The 19,698-nt window shown below is 31.0% G+C and overlaps 3 protein-coding genes across 3 annotated transcripts; 2 read left to right on the plus strand and 1 right to left on the minus strand.

The window, feature by feature from the left end:
* Window positions 1-448: 448 nt before the first annotated feature.
* LOC115705338 (ethylene-responsive transcription factor WIN1) lies at window positions 449-1,677 on the minus strand. The gene is made up of 2 exons (XM_030632651.2): window positions 1,256-1,677; window positions 449-1,139 (listed from the first exon to the last, which is right to left on the minus strand). Exons 1-2 carry the CDS (start codon window positions 1,333-1,335, stop codon window positions 599-601), a joined length of 621 nt encoding a protein of 206 aa, XP_030488511.2. The 5' UTR covers window positions 1,336-1,677; the 3' UTR covers window positions 449-598.
* A 9,608-nt stretch (window positions 1,678-11,285) lies between these two features.
* LOC115705254 (phospholipase D alpha 1) lies at window positions 11,286-15,247 on the plus strand. Its single transcript, XM_030632535.2, has 4 exons — window positions 11,286-11,541; window positions 11,620-11,730; window positions 12,360-14,262; window positions 14,546-15,247. The coding sequence occupies exons 2-4, from the start codon at window positions 11,641-11,643 to the stop codon at window positions 14,977-14,979; spliced, it is 2,427 nt and encodes an 808-aa protein (XP_030488395.1). The 5' UTR covers window positions 11,286-11,541; window positions 11,620-11,640; the 3' UTR covers window positions 14,980-15,247.
* Window positions 15,248-17,941: 2,694 nt separating this feature from the next.
* On the plus strand, window positions 17,942-18,955 carry LOC115705357 (uncharacterized). The gene is made up of 2 exons (XM_030632685.2): window positions 17,942-18,435; window positions 18,518-18,955. The coding sequence occupies exons 1-2, from the start codon at window positions 18,282-18,284 to the stop codon at window positions 18,772-18,774; spliced, it is 411 nt and encodes a 136-aa protein (XP_030488545.2). The 5' UTR covers window positions 17,942-18,281; the 3' UTR covers window positions 18,775-18,955.
* The last annotated feature ends 743 nt before the right edge of the window (window positions 18,956-19,698 follow it).

A 19,698-nucleotide genomic window follows, 5' to 3' on the forward strand; every position in this document is an offset into this window, starting at 1 on the left:
AATACACAAAACAAAACAAAACAAAGATAAACATATGTATAAAAAGGAAGAGGACAAAAGCTTGAACTTGAAGATTTTATAAGCAAGCAACTCAAAAGTCCAACTAACGTTGGTACTTGGTAGACACATGTTTTGGGCCATGACTCCTAGTTTAGGGCCTCCTCTACTTTCCTTGTTTGCACATTAATTAATTTATAGCTCACTTTCCCAACTGGAATAGAATCAAAGCCCTTACAACAATATCCTCAATCTGTTCACTAGTGAACTTAACCTTATTTCGAAAATTATTTACAATCCCTTCAGAACTAGCAACTTTTTTCTTGTAAATAAACTTACCACATTTTTTTATTCACCAAGTCTAAACTCTCATCACCATACCAAATAATCCCACCAGTGATTTCATCAGAGGGATCGAATTGGATAGTGTGATTTGAAATTCATTAAAAAATTTTTTTTAAAAAAAACATTTTATTCAGCTTCATAAACAGATTACTAATTTAGTATTTAGACAATCCATAATATATACACAATATTACAATCGCCCCATATATATATAATAACAATAATAATCATGAACAGGAGTAATTAATTGCTATAATTATATATTAAGGAGCTCCTCAATCATTTGCAAGGCTAATTTCTCCTCCTCATCAAGTCCCATATTGCATTTACTCCCACCAATATTATCATCAACTTCTTCAGGCCTACTACTTGGTTGAACTTCTTCTACTACTTGAAGTTGTTCCACATCTTGATAATGATGATTTTGATTCTTAGGAGGGACTAGCTGAGCCATCATGACCCAGTTGGACTCAGACCCAGACTCAGACCCAGACCCGGCCCGTTTCTGCCAAACCCCTATGTGGGAATTCTCAGTGTCAAGCCTCAAGCAAGTGAGAGAGGGTGAGGGTGTTGCCTTGCCAAACTTCTTAAGCTTTTCACCAAGTATTGCCGAAAACGACGTCGTTGCAGCTCCACCACCAACCAGAAATCTATTAATATTATTACTATTAGTATTATTTGGTTTGATTGGGAAATTAGTTTTGGCATTACGGCCACTCATTAAGATAGCTGCCTCATCATATGCTCTGGCTGCATCTTCTGCTGTTTCAAATGTCCCAAGCCACACTCTTCTTTTCCTGTATATGTGTACAAAAATAATATACATATATATTATTCTCAATTAAATAGTACCATATATTTATAATATAAATATGATTATTATGATGAAACAAATTAGTGAAATGTTCAGTACAGTAATGGATGACGAATTTCAGAGACCCAAGAACCCCAATGGCGTCTCCTGACACCTCTGAATTTCTTTGGTTGAATCATATGTAAATGGTTTTGGTATAGACTTCACTCTGCTGATCAGAAGAAGTAGTCAGAAATGTATACTTATATATATACCAATATATATAATGCATTTAAATGCTACATACAAATATTTAACAATATTGTGTATGAGAAAACTTTGAGACAAATCACTATCACCTTTCTATATACTTGGCTTGAGTTTAACCCATTTTCATGAAATTTGGTGGTTCCATTGAATTAAATACGAAATACCCCACAACTAGTACTCTAACTCTTCTTTCAGTGATCATATTTGATTTAACACCAATATTGAGTGAATTTAGGGTAATATTGTAGTACACTAAAAAAAAGATCGACTTAGTGCATTCTTATCAGTTTTGGCATTTAAAAAAATAATCATATCAGTTGTAGATAAGTTTGGCTCTGAATATAGACGGGTTAAGTCTGTGTCTAACTTTACTTTATTCAGCAGCTAAAAAAAATTGTCCTATTTTAAAATAATATATATATTTTAATAATTTTAAAAAATATCATATTTTTGTTTTTTCTAAATAAGGGTTTGAAAATGTTAATTCTTCTATGGCTTACTAAATCTAGAGACCGCCCTAATTGTAGTTATTTAAGACTATATGTAAATTTTTAAATTTTTTTAAATAATTTACACTGTTAAAAAAAAATTAATATTTTATTGCACTTGTAATTCTATTTTTTTATATCCACCGTAAGCAATTGTTTGAATAATATTTTTGACACGATAAATTATTTAAATTTTTTTAAAAATTAATAAAAAAATTTAAATAATTAAAATATATATAAAAAAAAAAAAACTCTCCTAGATAAGGAATCTGATAAAGAGAGTGTCGAAAGAATCTTTTGAGGTTGTACTATTGATTTTTCGTTGAAATTATTAGTAATGACAAGTAATTAACTACTGTACATAACTAGCTTATATATCAAATAATTTATGATACTTGGTATTAGAATAGAATCTTGGTATAAGGATATGATATGATTTATATGATGAATATATATTTAAAACAGTTTTGGTAGGACCAAACTTCCTGTACTACTCGAATCTTTTCTGATACAGAGTTTGAGAATTCAGTTACCAAGTTATTAAATATGTAAATTATGTGTGGTTTATATTGGATATTGTTGGAATCCAAATCAAGATTTTTAGCTAGCTATCTTATTATTATATTTGAATAAAGGCGTTTTGTACCATATTTTAAAGAAGCAATAATTCAATACATAAGGGTCATTAGCTAATTTACTCCATTGTATATTGATTGTGAATTTTCATATCTTTAAAACCTTACCCAAATTAAATTCCCCGTACGTGCGGCTCCTCCACCTACTAACTATATTATTCAACTTTTAACTTTGGTTACATTTTGGACACATCTGATCTGAACTCAAAGATTTCTCAACACATTACTCAAAAAGAATTCTGACAATTTTGTTTATTTGTGCAGTTTTGTTGATTTTAATTGGGGGTATTATAAGCATGCATAGATCCTCAAATTTATAATTATACTCTTATAAATTTCATTCTAGCTCTCCTAGAGTTGATATGTATTTCAAACATACTACTAATATGTCATTTTTCAAGACAAAGTTTATTATTATTATTATTTGTGGTATAATTTCTCAAAATAAAAAGTTCTTTAAAAGTTATTTCTGTAAAGTTTTTTGTCTCCTGGAAGGAGGGCCGGCCCAAGCATTGGGCAGCTTGGGCCATTGCACAAGGCCCCATCTTTTTAAGGCCCAATTTTTTTTTTTTTTTAAGAAAAGGCTTATTTTTTTCCTTTTTTTTTTCCTATTATATACACATAAATAAAAAATTTGTAATTGAAAATTTATGAATAAATCTTAAAAAAAAAAAAACTAGTAATAAAATTGTAGTTTTAATGTACAATGCTTTTTTTTTTTTTTTTTTTTAAAAAAAAAAGCCCAATTTTAAAATTTGCACGAGGACCCCAAAATGCTTGGGCCGACCCTGCCTGGAAGTTTGTTCTTGGATAGCTTTCTTGCTCTCCTGAAGTAGTCTCGTGGAATGATAGTTGTCCTCTTGGAAGGATGTTCTCAGATGACTATCATGTCCACTCCGAGCGTAGTCTTCAAGAAAGTTAGTTCGAAAAGGAGTTCCTGGGAAGGTAGTCTCAAATAGTCGACTCCAGCTAACTCGTTCCTACCCGGGAAGGTCTTTCAGAGAGTGCCTTGATGCGTGACTCTAGGAGCCCTTATACTCACTCCCGGATGCACTTTTACTTATGCTGATGCGAATTTCTCGCTCAAAGGAGAGTTGTTAAATTAGTTATTGTCTAACTAACATAACAACTTAACTTCTTGCAGCCATCGACTTTAGGATCTTGATCCTAAGGCTACAAATACCACATTCACTTATCATTTCGAGAGAGCGATCGAGTTGAGATTGAGAGAGAGAGAGAAGATTGAGAGGTAGAGAGAGAGGTACAAAGAAAATAGAGAGATTGAGTTTAGGTTTTGCAAGAAGAATCTTTTGTAGATGAAGAAGATTCTTGGGTAAGAGTATGAGAGTTGAAACACTTTGAGAAAACTCATCAGAGAATCGATCTCGATTGTATGGTACCTATTCTTAAAGAGGATTTGGTGGTGTTCTAAAACTGGAGTAGAGCCATAGATCACATCGATCTATCAGACATGAACCAGTATATATCTTGGTGTTGATTTTATTGATTTACTGCTTTAATTGTTCGTGATTTATTAATTGTCATTATGAATTGTTTGATTGTTTAAAGTTTAGTTGATTTGATTCTGTATCTTTAATTGTAATTTTCTCACATTATTAGTTTTGTCCATGTGGCTCGGGATGCGAATTCTGCAGCATATGGTTTGACAAAATATGTTCTTCGGTTAGACAATGAGCTATCCTGGTTTGAGGAGGTGCTGCCGCCGATTGTGGATTGCTGTTTTGTTAATTATGTGTGATTTGGATCACCGCGTCAAAAAAAAAAATTACCAAAATTTCTGGTCACTGAAAAACCAGCAAAAAAGAAGAAAAGAATCCTCACTAATGATTAAACCTTAGCTTAAGAATTTTGTACAATAACATGGAAATTTAAAACACATAGAAAAAAGATATTTGTGGACATATCTTGTAAAAAGAAGATAAAATTAATTTTATAAAAAAAAACAATTTATTATAATACATTTTACCTACTTTTACCAAAATACATTCATCCTCTTCTACCACATCTTCAACCCCTCATTCTCACGATCTCCCAAGCTACATACTTTACTTTTAGTTGATAAGAGCAAATTTGAATATATTTCTATTTTTTTTAAAAAAAAATAATAATAAAAAGTGGTAAGCATGGAAATAGAAAGAAGATCTAAGTTCAAGCTAAATGTGGGGATAAGTTGAGGAATCCTTATTTTATTTTTATTTTTTTGTATTTATTAATAAAAAATACTCTATATTTTATTAAAATATACTCATTTAAACATTTAAAGAATATGAAAATGAAAATAAAAATTAAAACAAATAAAATAAAGTGAGTGTACAATATAATTTCCTTCTAAATATGAGTACAACACTGGGCCCAATTTCCTATATTTTGGGGAAAGTAAAGGCTGCAGTTGTTACAAAAGGAGCACAACTGTGGCCCAATTTCATTGGAAATTTTTAGAGGAAATTACACTCTATACCCTTTTTATATTGTCCTTTTTTATTTTTACCTTCTTTTCTAAAATCTATCATTTTTACCTCTTTTTTTAAACATTGTACCAATTTTGCTCCTGTCACTTCAAGATACTCTCCATGTGATTCTCTTATATAAATGTATTTTGGGTACAATACATATAAAAAGAGTTATGTTTCAAATAAATATAAAATTAGAGGTAAATTTGATTAATTGATGAATAAAATAGGTATTTTTCAACTTACCCCAAATTTTTATAGGATATATATAAGTTTGTAAAAATATGATTTATTATAAAAAAAATATATATTTTATGAAAAAAAATTTAATAAAAAAATATGAGAAAAATAGTATAAAATAACTGGTTACTTCTCTAGTTACATTAAGGTACCTAGATACTCCCTTGGTTACTCTAAACATACATGGTTATCCTTACATTTATATTTTTCATCTTTTATTGGATTTTTCTCATAAAATGTTTTTTATTAAAAAAAAAATCATATTTTTGCATAGATAGTATAAAATCCCATAACATTTAAGAAGTATTTCAAAAAAAAAAAAAAAAATATAAAACAACAAAAAATTATAAATATACGGTTGTACGAAATTTTAAATATTTTTACGGTTTTTAAGATTTTATTTACATAAAATACGTTCTTTTAATATTTTTTATGGTACTTTTGTTATTTTGTTGTTAATTTTTTGTTATTTATATATTATCTTTTTATATTGTTTTGGTGTTATTTTCTTATTATTTTTTATGTGATTTTTTATTATTTTGGTATTATTTTGACGAACACGTAAAGAAAAATCGTAATTGTGTAAAATATTTGCCAAAAATAATAGTTTCAAGTAAATTTCCTTTAGGTTTTGAGCTCGATAACTAGTAAACAATTAAAACTTAGGCCCATTAAGGCCCATGGGCTATAATTGGCCCGGATTGCTGAGTTTGAGTTGAGTTCGTGTGGAGAACGTAGGGTCATGATGGGGAAAGACTGTGATCCAGTCCAATCTAACGTGGTGTCAGAAACGTTTCTAAACGTGCCACGTTTCTATTGGTTGAATAAATGTGTTCAATTATCCTTGTACGTGGCACTGTGGCAGTGGGCTCCCTCTTTATCCTTAACTCTAAAAATCTAATGAATCGTTTTAGCGGTGAGGATGGGAGTGTTGAACTCATCTCAGCCGTTGATTCTCAACACCTATAACTAACTATATGTGTCGGCAATGACTAGGATATAAGTTTGAGAACGACCCCAGAAACTGTTAACGCGTCTAGCTTTAGTTTGACAATTAAATTCATTTATTACAAGATATTACATTTTTATAAGACTAAATTCAGTATGGAAGTACATGAAAGTCTTAAATGTAATAATTTAAAACTTTTTTATAAGTCTTACATAAACATAATTTATTATAACAACTATATTTTTAAATACATTAATGCCACAACTATTTTTTTTTATTAAATTATATATACATTAGATTCATTTGAATCCTTTTTTTTTTTTTTTTTTTTTGAAGAAAAGCGTACTTGTATTAGATTAGAAACTGTTAGACCTCGCGGTCATTATAAAATATAATATCAGGCATAGAGGAAATTGGCACAGAGCCAAACCTCTGATGGGAAAATGCCCAATTAGCCACATTATGGGCCATAAAATTACACTGTCTACGAACAAATTGAAAAGTACAACCAATAAAAGAGGTGGAGGTATTTTTACAAAAAGAGACATAGTTATCAAGCTCCCAACAGGACTCCTTCCCATTGAGAGCGTTGATCACCACCCACGAATCACTCTCCACAATAAGGAACTCAATACCACGAGTTTTAGCCTCCTCTATAGCCAAACAGCAAGCCGCCACTTCCCCACAGAGAGCATAGAAACACAGATCACCTTGCCGACGTGATCCCTTGCAACCACTGCAGCGCACATGTTATCCATCCCCACTCTAACGTCGCAGTTGAGCTTCAACCAATCCTGTGGGGGTGGACACCAAGATTCCGTCAAGCACCGAGTTGGACAAGGGAGCAAGTAAGCATGATGATCTGCAAAAGAAAAACGAACAGAGTCTATACATTTAAAGATATCCACCGGACTATTATTATGTAGCTTTTCATTCCGAGTCCGCCAGATTGTGTCAATGATGATCGAAGCATATAAAAAGGTCTCTTGCTCATTAATTCCTTTGTTTTTGAGATCCCATAATAACTTAACCCAATCCCACATTCTTATACCAGCGTCACATATAGGGAAGATACCCCAAGGAGATGACCGCCATAGGTGAAAGGCAACATTACAAGAGAGAAATAAATGCTCCATAGTTTCACTTTCTGTTCCGCACAGGGGGCAACTCTCATCCTCAATAGGAAACCTTCTACCTAACACCGATCGAACTGGGAGAGCCTTGGACAGAATACACCACCAAAGGACCTTGAGTCTCTCTGGAATTTTACTATTCCAAAGCTTGTTCCACATAGAGGGAGCAACCTCTCTAGGGCTCGAACTATCCACAAGCTCAGGCCAAATAGGCTGATTTGCAGGAGAACCGACCATTACTTTCCAAGGTCCAGAACCAGCTATCCTTGTCTCGTCCAGCAGGAATACCCTCACTCAGGATAGCAGAGATCGTTTCTTGATTAAACAAACTGTGGAGCTTTTGGATATTCCATCCACCATTCTGTAACAGGAGCTCGGCTACCTTGGTTTCTCTACTCACTACGCGCCCACTAGAATGGGGAGTGAATCCCTTTAGATGCGCAATCCAAGGGTCCAACCAAATGTTGGTATCCTGGCCATCTGCCACACGCTTACAAGCCCCTTTACGAATGACGTCTCTTGATTTAGTTACATTCTTCCAAAACCACGAGTCCGAGGCTTTCGGAACACAATCTAGAAAGGACTTTCCTTTAAGGTATTTGGCCTCAAGGATACGGCAGCATAAAGACTGGTTCTCTGTCAGAAGATTCCACCCCCACTTAGCGAGGAAAGCTTGGTTCATTTCTTTGGATTTTCGGAAGCCCAAACCCCCTAGGGATTTGGGGAGGCAGAGTTTGTCCCAGGCAGATTTGGGGAGGCAGAGTTTGTCCAAGACTTCCCACAAACACATATCCTCTTATATTTCTATGACCATTGTTGAGGTAGATTTTATTGTTACTATTAATTAGTTATTTGTTATTAAAATATTTTAGTTATTGATTATTAAAGTTATAAAGTTATTAAATTATTCAAGTTATTAATTATTTGAAGTAGTTTGTGTTCAAGATCTACTGCGGGGATCAATTGTATTTGACAAAATTAATTTTCTTATTTTTCATATAAAATAATTATTGTTACTATTTATCAATATTGTTTTTTATAGTTTCCAACAATGTTTATTTATTTAATTATTATTTGGTGATTCTTATATTTCTATTAGTCTCATAGTTCATATTGTGAATGTCTTTTTACAATTGTTATCGCTATGATTAATCATTTACTTATTATTATTTATTTTAGATTAAATAATGGGATTTTAATATCTCAATTTTCATTGGGAAGCTCATTAGCACGTAGTCATTGATAGATGAATTATGTCACATGTTCATTTAATTTTGAAGCCTAGTATATTTCACACTTTTTTGATGCTTGACTGTTAGTGGCTTATTAGATTCCAAGTTGAGATTATTGTTATGGTTGTCTTCCATGCATGTTATTGTAAAATGTAAACGACTTCGTATGCCTAATTTTTATGATTTCATTATTTCAATTATGTCCGATTTTTTTTTTTGAACAATCAATTATGTTCGATTTAGCTATTAATGATATCTTTTTGTTAAAAAAAAAAAAATGTTTATGGAAAATTTATACTTTTAATAAATTGTCTTATTTTTTTATCTAACAAAAATGAGTGGTCATATTTGACAATATTCTATATGAAATTTATAACTTGAAGCTTAATTAAAGATTTAGACCCTTTATTTATTTTGTTTTTTTCAAGAAAAAAGGTTAGGAAAGGTAGATAGAATAATGCATAAGAGCATCTCCAAAGAAACACCAAATTTGTTGTGACACTATCACCAAATTTAGTGTCAAAAAGTATTTCTACTCCAACCACAACACCAAAAATTACACTAAAAAAAATATTCCTTATTATTATATTAATTTTTTAATAAAATAAAAAATAATATCATATTAATTATCAAAAATTATCACAATTGTTATATCAGTGCACCACACTTTTAAAGAAGTGCATTATTTTCGGCATATTAAATTTTTCTAAATTTTACCGGATGTCTTAAATAATTATAATATACATTACTATATAAAAAAAAATTGACTTAAAAAATTTGTCACGTGCCGAAACAAATAGGAATAGATTCGTACATTACTTTTAAAAATGTGCATTGTAAAATTTTCCAAAAAATAAAATTTCATTTTACAAATACAATAATATAAATATTTAAAAAACAAAAAAAAGAATGCCGTGACTACAGTACACGGCATATATGCCGTGCACTGTACATAAAACATCAAAATGCTGCATCATATGCAGCCTCCTTGGAACATATATACACACTATACCACTTATTTGCAGCCTCCTTGGAGGTGCTCTTATAGGGGGGAACAAGTTCATATAGTTTACTGCTACAAAAATTAACATCGACGAAGGTATATTCCATCCCCCAAATGCTAATTATGGTCCCTTTTGTTAAACTTTTATCAAAAGATGTAGTGTAACTTCGATAAATAAATAAATAATTAATAATTAATTAATAAAATGCTAATAGTAATTTCAAAAAAAAAAAAAAATGCTAATAGTAAATTGATATTTTTAAAATGCTGTACTCTTAAATCTAATTTTTTTAGCAGCAGATATATTTTTTTATTTTAATTTTAGAATATTTCAAAAATGTATATTAAATTATTTTTCTTTTTTTAATGGAAATTTAAAAAAACGTAAATTTTATTATTACTATCGTCTAAATTTTTAAAAAATTACGAATAAATTATAATATTTTGAAAATATTGTGTATATTTACTACTAAAAAATTAAATTTAGTATAAAATAATAAAAATAAAGAATTTTTAAACAACATTAAGTAATATTTTCTTACTAAAAATAAAATCATTAGGTAAAATAATTTTTTAAAAAATTAATTTCTAACATTTATATATATGAAGAATATTGACCTCAGATGTTGAATAATAATTTGATGCCATGAGACTATCAAAACAACTAGATATATTATAAGTGAATAATCACTCACATTTGGATGTAACTCATAAAGTTTCAGTAGTGGGAACAGAGTAGCATTACTTTTCTTATAATAATAATAATAAATTGAAAAAAATAGGACATTATTGAACTGTAATAATAATCATGCATGCCACCATATCTTCTTTCTTTTTTACTTGTTTTTTTTTTCTTCTTTTTACTCCTTTCTCTGTTGTTTTGTGCCACTTGTATAAGTACTATGAAATTAAACAATGAAAAAATACATTGCACGAGTTTCATTTACTATTCTAAGGTGAATAGAATAGTCCTTTCAAAAAGAAAGAAAGATATATACAAATACAAAATACAAATACTATTATTATATTTTCACTCATGTGGATTTTATAAGTTTTTGGAGAATTTTGAATGATGATTTTATTGTTCCAAGGAAGGTCGGTGGCGAAAAGTTGATATAGTTTTTTGCACCACGTGCAATTTGATCATTTTTCATTCCTAAGTGTTCAAAAAGTAATAATAATATATGAGATATTAGTTGTAGAAGGTGTATTATAAATTGCTGCATGGTTAATTATAATTTTGATTATTATATCAAAAAAAATTTATAATATATATCGAATATAAAAAAAAAAAACTATAAAATTAACTTAGGTGGTGTATTGGTATATTTTAGTACATTTAAAATCTTACATTTTAGTACTAGAAATATTTTAAAAAAATAGATAAAATAATTCTAGAGTAAAAATACTAAATAAGTTTCAAAGAATATTTTCAAAATAACTATGTTAAAAATACTTATTTTATAAGCAAATAAAATTAAAAAAAAAAATTAACTAAAGGAAATTTTTGTCAATAAACCTCTCATTCTCATTACTTTCCAAAAATAAATCAATTATCATAATACCATTCCATTACTAATTCTATTACAATCAAAACCTACCTTAATTATTACCACTATTATTCCATTACACTTATACCTTAATTATTTTATAAAACATATACTAAAAACATAATAATAACAGAAAAAATGGTAACTTTATGAAAAAAAAAATGGTAAGGATTTTTTATTTTTTTTAAGAAAAAAAAATGGTAAGAAAGGAAGGGATTGGTTGAATAGTGTCCGCGAAAAAGGGGAATGAAATTGTAAGAGCTATAATAGCGGATCACTCTTTCTCTCTCTTTCTGTGGTCTCTGGTTTTGTGCTTTGGTTTCTATTTAATAATTTATTGACTTTACAGTACGAACTTTATATTATATAGCTTGGCTTGGATCTCACTCTCATCCATACTTCTCATTCTCATCATCAGATCTCTCTCAACACACGGTTAGTTACTCTTTTTTAATTATGGGTTTTCTCATTTGAGATCGGATTCTCATTATTTTCTTTGAATTGTTTGTGTAGAGTGGTCAGAACTGTGAATTAATGGCGCATATTGTGCTACATGGAACGCTACATGCTACGATCTATGAGGTCGATAAGCTCCATAATAGAGGTGGCAATTTCTTGAGCAAGGTATATACTTTATCAACTTTTTTTATGTGATTGTCACTGTTCCTTGTTTTTATTTTATTCTTTGTTGTTGATCTGTATTTGCTCTGCTGGATTACTTTATTCTGTGGTTGATTTTGAGTCAATTGGAGAGGTACTTTTCGGGGGAAAAGAGAATAGAATTATATGAATCTTTATGGTTGTAATAAAGGGACATATATGATCTACAAAATCTTACGAAAATAGATCGAGTTGGGTGCTGGAGAAGAGGGCTGTAGTGTAGTCCAAGAAAACTGTAAAAAATTTAAGCTAGATTTTTCTGATTTCCCAAATTGTATTATGGTCCAAATCCAAGTATAAAATTACTCATGTCATGTTGTGTGCTGTTGCTGGTTTTGAGATTATATCGTTATCCTTGGGTATATCATATATAGATAGCAAAATGCAAAATATAACTTCTTCATTGATGTCTGTAAAAGCTTCAATGTCTTATTCTGTAGCAAAAATTGTGTTGTTGAGGATTGTTTCCAATTAGTATCTGATGATAAAAGTGACTATTTTTGGTTATTTTGGGAGGTTTATGTTATGAATTTTGTTGGGTTTTGAATGCAAGTGTACCAACATATCCTTACCTGTCTCTTTTCATCTTGCAGGTTTTCGGAAACATAGAAGAGAAAATTGGTTTTGGCAAAGGAATTTCCAAGCTCTATGCTACTATTGACTTGGAGAAGGCTAGGGTTGGAAGGACCAGGCTTTTGGAGAACGAAGAAACTAATCCTAGGTGGTACGAGTCTTTTCACATTTACTGTGCTCATACGGCTTCAAATGTTATATTCACTGTCAAGGATGATAATCCTATTGGAGCAACTTTAATTGGAAGAGCATATGTACCTGTTCAAGAGATTTTGGATGGGGAAGAAGTTGATAGATGGGTTGAAATATTGGATGAAGACAAAAACCCCATTCATGGAGGTTCTAAGATTCATGTCAAACTCCAATACTTTGATGTTACCAAGGACCCCAATTGGGGACGTGGTATTAGAAGTATCAAATTTCCTGGAGTTCCTTATACTTATTACACACAGAGATCAGGATGCAAAGTTTCTCTGTACCAGGATGCTCATGTCCCAGATAATTTTGTTCCCAAAATCCCTCTTGCTTCTGGAAAGAATTATGAGCCCCACAGATGTTGGGAAGACATCTTTGATGCAATCACCAATGCTAAGCATTTGATCTACATCACTGGCTGGTCTGTTTACACTAATTTTGCTCTGATAAGAGACACAAGGAGGCCAAAGCCTGGTGGAGACATCATCTTGGGAGAACTGCTAAAGAAGAAGGCAAGTGAAGGTGTTAGAGTTCTAATGCTTGTTTGGGATGATAGAACCTCCATTGATGTACTGAAAAAGGATGGACTGATGGCCACCCACGATGAGGAAACTGAAAACTTCTTCCAGAATAGTGATGTGCACTGTGTATTGTGCCCCCGTAATCCTGATGATGGTGGAAGTATTATCCAGGACTTTCAAGTTTCTGCTATGTTCACTCATCACCAGAAGATTGTGGTGGTTGACAGTGAGTTGCCTGGTGTTGGAGGATCAGAGAAGAGGAGAATTGTAAGTTTTGTTGGAGGGATTGATTTGTGTGATGGACGATACGATACCCCCTTCCATTCACTGTTTAGGACATTAGACACTGTGCACCATGATGATTTCCACCAGCCTAACTTCGAGGGGGCAGCAATCACTAAAGGTGGTCCCAGAGAGCCTTGGCATGATATCCACTCTAGGCTAGAAGGGCCCATTGCTTGGGATGTCTTGTATAACTTTGAACAGAGATGGAGAAAGCAAGGTGGGAAAGATTTACTCCTTGGACTCAGAGAGCTTGAAGATGTTTTTATTCCCCCATCTCCTGTCATGTTCCCAGATGACCGTGAGACTTGGAATGTTCAGCTATTTAGATCCATTGATGGAGGTGCTGCTTTTGGCTTCCCTGAAACCCCTGAAGAAGCAGCCAAAGCTGGACTAGTCAGTGGTAAGGATAACATCATTGACCGAAGCATTCAGGATGCTTATATCAATGCTATCCGACGTGCAAAGAACTTCATTTATATTGAAAATCAGTATTTCCTTGGAAGTTCTTATGCATGGGCTCCTGAGGGCATTAAGCCAGAGGATATTGGTGCTTTACATGTTATTCCAAGGGAGCTTTCAATGAAAATCGTCAACAAGATTGAAGCAGGGGAGAAGTTTAAAGTTTATGTTGTCGTCCCTATGTGGCCAGAGGGTCTCCCAGAGAGTGGATCAGTTCAGGCAATATTAGACTGGCAGAGGAGGACAATGGAGATGATGTACAAGGATATTATCCAAGCACTAAAAGCTCAGGGCCTGGAGGAGGATCCTAGGAACTACTTGACATTCTTTTGCCTTGGAAATAGGGAGGTGAAGAAGCCAGGAGAATATGAACCCGCAGAAAGACCAGATGAAGGTTCAGATTATGCAAGAGCTCAGGCAGCCCGACGCTTCATGATATATGTTCATACCAAGATGATGATTGGTAAGTGGAAACAACTTAAACTCTACATTTAAGCAATCTTTGATCTTAATACATGTTTTAAAATGAATTCCCATTCCATTGAACCTTTTCATTTGGATAATTCACAGAATGTCCATGTCTTAAACAATTTAGTAAAACCAGGATTCAACTCTTTTAGCTTGTAGTATTAAGACAAGAGCAAGTTTGTTGAAATTTCTATCATTGTTTTTAGTAAATCATTTCTGTTACCAAAAGTTCAAATTTTAGTTTATGGGCATAATGTGTCACTCCTTGTTGCTTGCAGTTGATGATGAATACATTATCATTGGATCGGCCAACATCAACCAGAGGTCAATGGACGGTGCCAGGGACTCTGAGATCGCTATGGGAGGCTTCCAACCTCACCATTTGTCAAACCGCGTTCCAGCTCGTGGTCAGATCCATGGTTTCCGTATGAGCCTATGGTATGAGCACCTTGGCATGCTAGATGAGTCATTCCTCCAGCCAGAATCAGAGGAGTGTGTAGAGAAGGTTAACCAGATTGCTGACAAATACTGGGACTTGTATTCAAGTGAGACACTGGAACATGATCTGCCCGGACATCTGCTCCGATATCCCATTGCTGTTTCCAGTGAAGGACTAATCACAGAGTTGCCAGGCTTTGAACATTTCCCTGACACCAAGGCTCGTGTACTAGGAACCAAATCTGACTACCTGCCTCCAATTCTCACTACTTAAGTGTGTGTGGTTGTTTTTGCTGCTGCTTGAGTTTTGAGTTTATGAGAGAATAATATTAATAATAATAGCTTTGTTAGCTTGTGAGTTTGTTTGGTCTTAGCTTGGAGAATAATAGTCATTTAATCAGCTGGGACTGGGGTACTTGTGTTTATGTGTTTAATGCTTAATAGAGTCATGTCAGCTTTATCATTATGTGGAATATTGCTGTGGTGTATTTCTAACTGGCTTGCATGGATTTTAATATAATGCTATGAGCGCCAATTTACAACTTCTATTACCAAACAATGACAGAAATGGTGATTGAGTGAAGACTTGTTAGATTGATTATATTTGTTCTTTTGAAAATATATATACTGTATATATGGATTTCAAAATATATATCTCATTTTTCAACTGATGGGTTGGACCAGTACACTTTTGATGGAAAGTTTAGCCCAACACCGTTAAACTGGCCCAAGTATTTTGGGGTTCGGGATTTGTGTGATATTTTCTGATAGGAGTTCCCAAATTATAGTCTTTTAAGCTAAAACATACTCTTAAGGCCCAAGCCTAAGAAAGATTATATTGTGGTATCTTTATTATACAATATTCAGAATAAATTAATAGAAAAAATAATTAAATAAATAAGAAATAATTAAAATTAATATTTGTAATATGTTAGTGCATGTTTGGCATCATAACTAAAAAACTGTTTTTTGTTTTTAAAAACAGAAAATTGTTTTTAAAAACAATTTGACTTGTTTGGCCTTGTTTTTTAAAAACAGTTTTCAGAAAACAAAGTTACAAAAAACAAGAATTTTGAAAACAACAAAATGTTGTTTTCTGTTTTAAAAACCAATTCACCTTTGGTCAATATTGTTTTTAAAAATCACTAACCAAACATGACTTGTGTTTTAAAAACTTCAAAAACTATTTTTTGTTCTCATTTCTAAAAACAATTTTTTAAAACAAAAAACAGAAAACAATACCAAACATGCTCTTATTTATTAAATTTTTTAGAAATAGAATAATAGTAATTTATAATATTTACTTTATTAGGAAACGTAATCAAAATACTTAAATTAAATAAATTGTCCTTTAAAGTTAAATTATAATATATAGTAGTTATTTTATAAGATAAATTGTTATTATATATTTAATATTAAAAAGTAAAATAAAAATAAATAAAATTTATTATCCTCAATGACATTAAAGTATTTTCTTTTTTTTATCCCTTATTTAATCAAGTACTGTCTTTTCTAATTTTTATAATATAAGTAAACAAATATAAAAAAATAATTACCTTACCATTATTCCCATTACTTATTAGTAAACATGTCATCGGTAAAAAATAAAAGTGAAAGATATCTCTATTACTTTTCTTATTATCCTTTTTATAAAATCCTCAAGATATATTATTTACAATAATTCCTCAATATAATTATAAAGTATTTTTTTATTTAGAAATGGCAAATATTTCATGAAATTTAACGAAATATACAGAAACACTTAAATAAATTTGTAAAACATTATATTTTTTCCATTTAAATTATAAATAAAAAGAGAAACATGAGATTTTTTTTATTATCATTTTTTATGATAAAGAAAAGGAAAGAAAAGAGAAGAGTAATAAATAATGATGTACAAAATTGCCTCAAATTAACAAAAACAAAATAAAACCATAATTATCAATTGATCAGAAAAATTAATTACACGTGGCATGATAGCATGACACGTATCAGAAGAGTCAAATCAGATTGGGGTCTGAGACTCAGACACGGCATAGCATACATTTTCCAAATTGAGGTTGTAAACTAACCAGGTGGAGCATCTACACTTGATCTTCTCTGATTTAATCATATCTATTTTTATTTTATATGCATAGAACCTTCTTCTTCAATCTAAACATTTAACCAAGGGAATCATACTCTCCCTTTTTTTTTTTATTTGAAATTCTTCTTAGAATATTAGAATTATATATATATTTTTTATAAGGAGAATTATTATATTTGTTTATTTTAATTCAACTTTATACAATCAGTTTTGTTTTTTCAGCTTTTAAAAATAAAAAATAAAAGTGTGTTTTGTAAATTTTATTTTTATTTGATAATTTTATTAAAAATGGGTCCAAGTCTATTATCGGGGCGGGATCCGTAGTTCGGATTTTGGTCGGGTCCGGCATTTGGGTTCGAGGGCGAGATTCAGGTTCGAGTCCGGGATTCGGGTCTGGGGTCTAGGTCTGGAGTTGGAGCCGCGACCGAGTTCAAGGCTAGGGTCAGGATCGGGTTTGGGTTTGGGTCTAGTCTGACGTCAGGGTTCGGGGCTAGGGCCAGAGTCCGAGGGTAGGGTTCAAGTTCAGGGTTCCGGTCAGCTCCGAGGTCCGTCTCCGAGCTAGGTCCGTGGTCTAGATCTAGGTCTGAGTCGAGATCATTAGTAATTTTTTAAATATTTAATTTATTATTTGTCATTAATAATATTTTGCTTTTTAGACAAATTTACCTCTTAAAATGTTATTGTACATTAGAGCAACATAACAAATATTATGGTAAATATAAAATTTGTTTTTTTTATGTCAAATTTAACACAATATTTATGTATTGCATTAAAGATAGTCTTACAATTATAAAAAATTTAAATTTATATAATTTAATAATTTCACACTTTTTCTGATAAAAGAAAATATCATAAGTTTTTTGAAAAAAAAAATATCATAAGTTTAAATCTCCACACAAATGTAAAAAAAAATCAAAATTATTTTACTTCAAATTCCGATTTGAAAAGAGTAAGTGAAGCTTGATGAGTACGACAAAACTGAATAAGTGAAAAATAAAATGGATGGAACCAAAAAATGGGTGGGTGAGGTGGCGAAGTATGATTGGTTTTGAAAAGTGTAGTTGTGCACCGATTCTCACACCTTATCCAAACTCCCAGAATTGATTTGACCATTCCACTCATGTAATAAAACAGTCATTGAGTTGAGTAGTTGACCCGTGAAGTGAAGATGAGTTTTTCTTTTCCTTCTCTTTTTTGAATAAGAGTTAGCTGAGTGAGTAAAATTCATCTCATTCATTTCCCACTTCTCACTCAAAATTCAAAAGTCATTTTCTTTCAACTTTGCATTGAAAGAAACCAAAAACCAAAACCAAATCCAAATTCCATCTCTTCTCAATTTCGAAATCAAGATTCTCTCACGCCTATTATTTAAATGATTTTCCATATCTAAACCATTTGTATATTTATATATCTTTCATTTCTAAACTCTAGAGACTTGCAAGGAATACTATTCTTAAAAGTAATACTAATAAGTAAATTGTGAATTGCACATGTTGGGTTCTCAAGGTTTGGTTCTAGCAACTGCCATGGTTGTTTCAAGCACACTTCTTTTTCTAACTTTCTCAAAGCAAAAGTTTCAACTTTCCGGGAATCATGATTCTGAACAATCTTCTGAGAAAATCCCACCTTCTTGTTTAAGCTCAGGTAAATGGGTATCTCTTCATTTTTCCTCTTCTTTCTTCTTTTTAATTTTAATTAATAATTATTTTATTATTATTGAGAGCAGGTAATGATAAGGAAAAGAGGGAAAGAAATAAGAAAAAGAAAGTGAAATTTGCTGAGAATGTGAAAGAGCCAAAAGGGAATGGAGAAGAATTCAGGAATGGGTATAAGAAGAGGAGAAGAATATTGGAAATGAATAATAATAATTGCAGGAATGAGATTTCTGGGATTCAAAAAACGCCTAACAAAAATAATAATCGTATAGCTCTGTACAACGGTATCATTAAGGATCGTACACAAAGGCTCCAGTGTTCTTATTGATCACTTTCCATAATTTCTTCATTTCTTTTTTTCTTTTTTTTTTTCAATTAAAGATTACCCACCAAAAAAAATACCAAAAAAAAAAAAAATCTTGGTTTCTGTGGTTGTAAATATTTTGTTCAACTCATGGATTTTTTTTTTTCCTTAATGAGAAAGTTTGGTCATGCCTTCATTTTTTTTCTCCACTCCCTTTTATTTATTTTAAATTATGTTAATATATAGCCTCATAGTGTTTAATGGTCTAGATTACTTTTTTTTCTTAATTTTATTTTAATCAATTAAATTCTGACAAAAAATCAGATTGAAATTGTCAAATTCTATATTCAAGTTTTGGTTTTGAATAAATGAATAGATTTTGAAAAAAAAGTAAATTTAGATGATTTTGAATGAAATTTAATCAAAATATTTGTCCATTTTCTTGGAAACTTTCTTTTTTGATGAACGATATATAAGGTAGTTGCATGGTTATTACTAATTTAACCGATTATCATATTGACTGATTTTAGAATACATTTTTTTAAAAAGGATGTATTTTTTTTTTCACCTTTTATTTGTAATTTTTTAGCTTATTTTTTTTTTTTTATATTCATATACATTATAGTTATTTTAAATATTCTACAAAATTTTAAAAATTTTAGAATAATTTACAATATAAAAAATATATATTACTATAAGCTACCCAATAAAAATTAAAAAAAACCCTAATTGCATCATCCTAAATAAGTTCCAATAATTTACACAATTTTTAGGATTAATTAAATTTAGCACATATTTTACACCACTATTAGAACTTATTTTTATCAAAATATTTTTAAAAATTGACAATATATTATTTTTGTAATACTTTATTGGAAATACTCTTAGTCACGTTTAGTTGGAGGTAAGAAATTAAATGGAATGAAAAAGAAACAATTTTTATTCTAT

The sequence above is a fragment of the Cannabis sativa genome, chromosome 1, assembly GCF_029168945.1.
Source record: "Cannabis sativa cultivar Pink pepper isolate KNU-18-1 chromosome 1, ASM2916894v1, whole genome shotgun sequence".
Classification (NCBI taxonomy): domain Eukaryota; kingdom Viridiplantae; phylum Streptophyta; class Magnoliopsida; order Rosales; family Cannabaceae; genus Cannabis; species Cannabis sativa.

Coding starts and splice junctions, on each gene's coding strand:
- LOC115705338 (XM_030632651.2), bottom strand. CDS start 1,335: ATGATTCAACCAAAGAAATTCAGAGGTGTCAGGAGACGCCATTGGGGT. Junction 1,140..1,255: donor GAAATTCGTCATCCATTACT/GTACTGAACATT, acceptor ACACATATACAG/GAAAAGAAGAGTGTGGCTTG.
- LOC115705254 (XM_030632535.2), top strand. CDS start 11,641: ATGGCGCATATTGTGCTACATGGAACGCTACATGCTACGATCTATGAG. Junction 11,731..12,359: donor GTGGCAATTTCTTGAGCAAG/GTATATACTTTA, acceptor TTCATCTTGCAG/GTTTTCGGAAACATAGAAGA. Junction 14,263..14,545: donor TCATACCAAGATGATGATTG/GTAAGTGGAAAC, acceptor TGTTGCTTGCAG/TTGATGATGAATACATTATC.
- LOC115705357 (XM_030632685.2), top strand. CDS start 18,282: ATGTTGGGTTCTCAAGGTTTGGTTCTAGCAACTGCCATGGTTGTTTCA. Junction 18,436..18,517: donor ACCTTCTTGTTTAAGCTCAG/GTAAATGGGTAT, acceptor TATTGAGAGCAG/GTAATGATAAGGAAAAGAGG.